Below are 3,201 nucleotides of genomic sequence, written 5' to 3' on the forward strand. Positions count from 1 at the left end.
CACGTAAATCAATCTTTTCTCTTACTCACCATTGAAAGTTCAAGAATCATCGTTACGATCTTCTACGAGACAGCGTATGGAATAACTTCGTCGATACGAGTCCTTGTATAAATAAACTTTGTTTTGGTTTATCGTGCGTAGCGTCGGCGTCTCATTCCTGCGCACAATATACGACCGGCGTCACGACGTCATCGAATGGTGCTGCCACGGCGTCGCGCGGCCGCCGAGAGCGGTAGCGCGTCGCGCCGAATCGTGCGCGCTCGGCTATGTTCGGCCGTACTCGGATTGTCTCGCGCTCAGTTACGGCGAGAGGAACGTCAGTTACTCTTCGGCACTCGTGCAGAGGAGGTCCGTGCGCATTAGCGGTTGGGGATTTCGCCGGTCCCTTACGGAGTATATATCTCGTAAGTGTTATCCCGTGGTTCTTTACTCGGTGACGTGCAGTCCGGAGCGATCGTGCGTGACTATCGCGATCTCGTTGTAGTGATACGACCAGGCGAAGAGAGAGACCGGCATCCGTCTCTTGGCACACGCGAGAGAGAAGCGCCGGTACGTGACGGAACGACAGAGAGGATAAAGGGGGAGAGAGAGAGAGAGAGAGAGAGAGAAGGAGAGACGGTCGCGTGTGTTTCCCGTTGGTGAAAGCACGGGGTTGTTTGGCAAAAGTTATACGCATCAAAATATCGTACGGCTATATAAAAGTGAGACCCGGAACGCAATAACAAGAACGACGATTCGAGCCGGCATTTTGACGTTGCTTCACGCCGCTTCTTTTCCCGCGTTTCTCCTCTTTCCGTGTGTGATGGATACTGTCGTAAGCGAACCGTGCACGCGACGCCAGCAGACAGAGCGTCGAGCAGCACGAGTGATGTCGTCGTCGCAGTGAATTTTTGCGTTCAATCGCGTATTTTCTCCGGCGATGGTACAGCAACGACAACAGCAACAGTAACGACAACGCAATTTTGTCTTCGACTTTGTGTGTGCGCGCGCGACAAAGAGGGAGAGCGAGAGAGAGAGAGAGAGAGAGAGAGCCATCCATCCATCTTTCGACGTGTTGTGTGCGCGACTTCGCGAGTATAACGGAAATCGGCTTGTTCGATAATCGTCCGCTCTCTCATAACCGTCCTTCCACAACCGCGATCGGAACAGTCGTCCGCGGAGTGAAGACGTTATCGTCTCGTCGCCGCGTCCTATCTCGCGTCTACGGTAGAGGGGGAAAACCTCTCATTGATGATACGCACGTGCGCTAACCGCTACCTGCTATATTTACGTGCGTACGTGCGTGCGAGTCGTCGCGAGTAGCCGTTACGTAGCGGACGCGTACGCGTACACGTTCACGCAGCGCGTTCCACGGAGTGAATCGAGTTGATTTATTATCGTGTCGCGAGCGTTACGAGCGAGCGTCGCGCCGGGGCTCGCCGTGTCAGTTTGTCACTTGTTGGTTCGTTGGTTGGGTTGGCCAGTTGGTTGATTGGATTTGCTCTTTGCTCGGCGCTTGACCGCCGCGTCCCGTGCGGCACCTGCGAGAGGAGGCCGAAGCGGAGGGATTTCGTAGTCGCGCGTAGCCATGGATACGCTCCTACCGAGCGGTAATATATTTCGAGAGCTGCAGGACATACACGACACCGGATATTTCTCAGCCCAGCCATCGCTCGAGGATCACTGGCAACAGGTAAGGGTACTGCACGTATTTACCCTACTTATATATATCGAGAAACACAGATCGAACGGTCGAAATCTTCTCTAGTTATATTAATGACTTTGTTGGCGCTTAACTTTTATAAGAAATATTTGAAATAATAATAATAATAATAAATCGTATATATTTTATATGTATTTTTAGATTGAAATTTTATACAATTTTTTGTATATTAAAGTATGTACAGTACAACACTTTTGTTTATATCTGTCGCTATCGTTATTTCGTAAACAAGAGTTTAAAATAATTAACTTTCAAATGTATAACATATTTGTGCCAATTGTATTTTTCGATTGGTTTCTTTCTAGAAATATCAAATATACAAAATAATTTAGTAATTCTTTTCTATGCACGCATTAAAAGAAATTGATCTGACGTAAATTAAGCGTGTCAAATTAGGCTACTGCACGACAATACAGTGCCACGTGCCAACAAATGTCACTAATACGCTATAGAATACTGACATCCGTACCCCGGCTTTCGCTAGTTGACTGTTGTCGAATGTTTCTATTTATTGCCCTCTTTAAGGGACAAAGGACCGAGGGTTCGCAGGTATACATTCACACTGTTCGCTCGTCATTCATTCACTACCGCCGGCCTTTTAAGCAAGCCGGCCACCGGCAGTGCCGGTTAGATTCGTTTGGGAGTACGGTTGTGGTTAGTGATCTTTGACCTTCTCGTTGCGGTCGGGGTCAAACGCTCGCGCGTGAAAGAACATTTACGTACGTGAAATGCGAATTGTCGCATCTCGAATGTGTCTAGCTTGTATAATTTGCGCATTGCGTGTATAATGACGGTAGATGATGAGCGCGATGTGACCTGCGACCTTTGTCAAAATGCGAAAATTTTCTAGTGAAAAATTGCGATAATGCACGCGTGCACGATAAGTACGACCGTCGTACGATTTCTGCAACGAAAATCTTAACGATGCGATAAATTTCGCATCGTCGTACATATATTTATAATTAATATCTAAATTAATATTCGATTGAGAAGTAAAATCAGCGGAAAATTAATCGAGGAATATAAAGCTTTATCGTATCTTTCTATCGTCAAAGTCAAAAATTCTTTGCATTCGCTTATAAAATAAATAGTGTCTTCGATATTCTTTTCGTTGAGGGAAAAATACATATACTTTTAGTTGTGGAATAACGTGTCGTATAGAGTTAGACGCAGCCTGAACGGCACTTGTTTCGTACATCGTCGGGAGTTCGCGAAACTCGCCGAGATATCGATCGCGCTGCACGTGCAGCGTAGTTTCCCGGAATTGAAAAAGCAGCCGGTTTCTCAAAATCGCTCGTTCGACGAGGTGATTTCGGGCAGTCGCGATATTACATCGCGTTGCGTATGTACGTTCGTTCTCGAACACTCGCTTTAGATGTTTTTATTTGTTGCGAGCGTGCAAAGATCTCACGGCCAATCGGTGTAAGAGGAACAGCAACGTTACATTGTCGGTCGGTCGGGGGGGGGGGGGGAAGACCCGCGGGATTCCCTGAGATATC

At 47.3% G+C, this 3,201-nt stretch overlaps 1 protein-coding gene across 1 annotated transcript in view; it reads left to right on the top strand.

Annotated features, from left to right (window-relative positions):
• The first annotated feature begins 344 nt into the window (after window positions 1-344).
• LOC115232817 (Krueppel-like factor 6) overlaps window positions 345-3,201 on the top strand; it is a 337,553-nt gene continuing 334,696 nt past the window's right edge. Inside the window, exon 1 of the mRNA XM_029802926.1 lies at window positions 345-1,672. Within this exon, the coding sequence (XP_029658786.1) occupies window positions 1,568-1,672 (105 nt within the window). The 5' untranslated portion in view covers window positions 345-1,567. The remainder of the gene's footprint in view (window positions 1,673-3,201) is intronic.

Source organism: Formica exsecta, unplaced genomic scaffold (genome assembly GCF_003651465.1).
Source record: "Formica exsecta isolate Colony F162 unplaced genomic scaffold, ASM365146v1 scaffold15, whole genome shotgun sequence".
Taxonomy (NCBI): domain Eukaryota; kingdom Metazoa; phylum Arthropoda; class Insecta; order Hymenoptera; family Formicidae; genus Formica; species Formica exsecta.